We start from the raw sequence: 3,497 nt of genomic DNA on the forward strand, positions 1-3,497 counted from the left end.
CCAGAAAATGAGGATTTGGGGGGAGCTGGGAAGCCGGACGCGGGCCCGGCGTTGCACACAGGCGGCGGATCCATACCCGGAACCTCTCACCCTCGTATTTCCCCGCTGGATCGATGTTATATCGGCACCAGGGCAGGGATTTCTGTGGAAGAAACCATTTTAAGCGCCGTTTGGTGAACCATCCCTTGGCTCCGAGCGTTGGCAGGCGAGCGTTGCCTAATTAGAGACGGCAACCGAGTAGCCTGCGAAACTCCCGCGTCGTTTTTATCTTCGTTAAGGCTCCCGCGACACTTCACTGGTTTAACTATCGCGCTCCCCAGCCGGCAGCCTGGGGAGAGATTATCTGCCTGAAGTCCGGCGGCCCCGAAGTTTATTATTTCTCCTTAACGAAGATAAGGGCGCGTGTTTTCAAAAGCAATTAGCGGTTTCGCGTGGCTCTCGCTGCGGTATCTTTTAAAGCAGCCCGGCTCCTGGGAGAGGAGAGGGGTAAAAACCCCGCCGAGGGGGTGTCCCAAAGAGCTGAGCCCCCGGGGCCGGGCCCGGAAATATTTTTGCTGATAAAGGTGCCGTTGGCCCCTGCTCCAGACGGCAATGCCGCAGGGGGGCAGCAATTCCTTCCACAAGGGGGAAAAAAAAAAAAAGAAATGCTGAATTTTGCAAACTGCATCATAACCCTAAAAATAGCCCGGCTTCCCTGGCGCTGCTGGGAGGTGTCGCAGCCCGTCGCGACGCCCGGCTTCATCAGGAGACGGCGAAGCCTCGACAAATAAATGCTGCGGCCGCTTGCAGCTCTGGCAGAGCCAAAAAAAAACCCCAAGTCCCTGAGCCGGTATTTGGACAACCTTACTTTGCAACGGCATTAAGTTAAAAAAAAAGAACAGAAACAAGAAAACCCTAGTCACTTGAGAAAAAAAGAATGCAGGGAAGATTGTTTATGCAGTCTCATGCATGATAATGATAATTTAAAATATTTAAATGCACGGTCATCACAGTTTTTAAATTAAAGCTTTCCTCTCAAAACATCTTAAGTGAGGGGAGTTCTTTCAGGTAATAGTTTTCACTGGCTGTGCTGCTGACTTACATAATTTGGATGCTAATCAGAACAGAATGTGTCGATATACTTCTAGACAGTTTTTATTTTGAAGCTTTTCTTTGCAATCAGGCAGCTGGAATATTCGTTAAAAAGTTTTAATTTCTATTCATTTCTTTCTGTTCCGTTAGCTTCTCTACTGCTGTGATGATTGTGGCTGTGAGGCATGAGTATTACCTGAACTTTCTATGACCTAATCAAGCTTGGGTAAAGATAAAAACCAGGCCTAATTTCTCTTCCTTTGTGCTCTTAGAATTCAAATGATATTTTCAAGGTAAAGGGGTCATCATCTCTTTTCTGCCAGGTATGCTTTTTTCTCTCATTCAGGTCGTGAATGTATTGTGAAAACTGAGCAAAATCAGATTCATGTTAAGGACATGAGCTTAGTCTTTACTTTCTAATCAGATAACAGCTATTTGTGTATAGTGCTTAGAAATCAGAGTCATGGTTCATAGTTCTATTGTGCGAATGTGTCTAAAGGCAAAGAACAAAGACAAGTCCTTGCCACAGAGAGTGGTTTCACTTTTCATTGGATTCAAGGTGACAGAAACTATAGCTGGCACTTCAAACTCACTAGATTCACTAGATTATTATTGGCAGCAGTTATGAAAAAGCAAAGCTTTCTTCACCTTTCCATGATTCTCCTTGCAAGGAACATTGGTTTTCTGGCCATCATCACAGTAATGTATCTGTTAAAGTACTGATTTTTATCAGAGATTAAATAATTAGATATTGGAACCAAAGATTGTTCCTTTTTTGCCAAGGAAGATACGAGACAAAGACAAGAAAACCATCAGCAAGATTTCCTTCACAGCAGCCACCCAATAAATTTGAGAGAGGAGCTTTTAGGGGAGGCCTTCCCCATAATTAGGCTTGTCAAGTCTCGTGCAGTCTCTGAGACACACAGCTGTGCTTGTGCTGACTCCCACCTCACCCCTTTGCTGCATCTGGGGGGAGGCACGTTTATCTTTTATATGAAGCGGTGGCAGGTCCAGCGCTGTGACCTGCTGGGCCAGGCAGTTGGCTGGTGGGAGCACTGCCAGGGTAGCAGAGTGGGGGGTGGAGGAGGGTGGTGCTTTGATGCCTATCCAGAGTGGTTGGACTCAATCTTAAAGATCGTTTCCAACCAAACGATTCCATGATTTCCCGGCTCGCAGGAGTACGCAGTTCCTAAATGAGCCAAACCCCGATCCCAGAAGCCTCTTGCCCTGCGACATTAAAGGAAGAAGCGCTCTGCTTCTGGCTTCCTCGTGTGGTCTGAGGGACACGGAGGCAGTTTGTCCACAGATAGATCCTTCCCCTTCTTCCACCGCTGCAGAAAAAAACGGGTGGGAAGTGTTGATAACCGCACCGCTGCCGGCTCCGGGTTTGGCTGTAGCCTCGAACAGCCGGTGACCCGGAACAACACCCCCAAACATTGTGAAATTCGCTGGCTCTTTCTTTTCTGGGGGGGCAATTAAGCTCAGAGAGGAAACCACGTTCTCGCTAGGACCGAGAGTCACGGTCTGGTGAAGGGGAGGGAGATTTGCACCCGCGCAGGGAACAGGAATGGGATAAAGAGCTTTTTGTCGGTGTAACCGGAGCAGAGGAAGCAGAGGGTGGGTGGATTCACCGAAGCCCACGACTTCACCGGTGAGCATGGTGACCTCCGGCTCAGCCGTCTCCGCGAATTCTCCCTCTGAAAACATTAATATTGAGCCGTGGCAGCCAGGAATTAATCCCGGGAAGGTTTAATGCTTTATTAAATGAGTGGCCATACGAAACAGTCGCCCTCCCTTGTGTTTTTTAGCCTGCCTCGGTTTCTCCCTGGGGGCTGCTGGTGCCTTTTGGGCTTTCACACGGGGTCCCAGGCCCTCGGCCGGATGAATTTCAGGGTTTTAGCGGGCAGCTCCTCGGCTGTAACGCCGCCATCGGCACCGTGCGGCGAGGACGATGGCGGTGACCAGTCTGTAGTTGGGTGGGGGTTTTTTTGGGTGATTTGTTGAATTTCTCTCCTTAGTTTCTACCACTTGGCACAGTAACGATGACGACGTGTACCGGGCCCCTCCGATCGACCGCTCCATCCTGCCCACCGCCCCGCGGGCTGCTCGGGAACCCAACATAGACAGAAGCCGCCTCCCGAAATCCCCCCCTTACACCGCCTTTCTGGGAAACCTGCCCTATGACGTGACGGAAGAATCCATCAAGGACTTCTTCAGAGGACTCAATGTGAGTAACAGTGCGGAGCCCGGGCTGGGCTGCAGTGCTGGGGGTAACGTGGGTTGTAAAAACAAGGATTTTGGATGCAGTGATCCCCTTTCGCGCCCCGTTTCCCTGTGTCCGTTCCTGCTTCGCTGCGGATCGGCCGAGGAGGCTCCTGGCTCCCGCCGCTTCGTTTGGGGCCGGCGCTGGCTGGGTTTTCCCGCCG

General features: G+C 50.3%; 2 protein-coding genes across 2 annotated transcripts in view; both read left to right on the forward strand.

The window, feature by feature from the left end:
• Window positions 1-3,032, forward strand: part of KRT18 (keratin 18) — a gene marked incomplete at its 5' end in the record, with an annotated part of 13,454 nt that extends 10,422 nt beyond the window's left edge. The window contains one exon of the mRNA XM_035903695.1: window positions 2,941-3,032. Within this exon, the coding sequence (XP_035759588.1) occupies window positions 2,941-3,032 (92 nt within the window). The remainder of the gene's footprint in view (window positions 1-2,940) is intronic.
• A 38-nt stretch (window positions 3,033-3,070) lies between these two features.
• The window catches only part of EIF4B (eukaryotic translation initiation factor 4B), a gene marked incomplete at its 5' end in the record, with an annotated part of 6,431 nt that continues 6,004 nt past the window's right edge, over window positions 3,071-3,497 (forward strand). The window contains one exon of the mRNA XM_035903696.1: window positions 3,071-3,298. Within this exon, the coding sequence (XP_035759589.1) occupies window positions 3,071-3,298 (228 nt within the window). The remainder of the gene's footprint in view (window positions 3,299-3,497) is intronic.

Source organism: Egretta garzetta, unplaced genomic scaffold, assembly GCF_000687185.1.
Source record: "Egretta garzetta isolate BGI_Z169 unplaced genomic scaffold, ASM68718v1 scaffold581, whole genome shotgun sequence".
Taxonomy (NCBI): domain Eukaryota; kingdom Metazoa; phylum Chordata; class Aves; order Pelecaniformes; family Ardeidae; genus Egretta; species Egretta garzetta.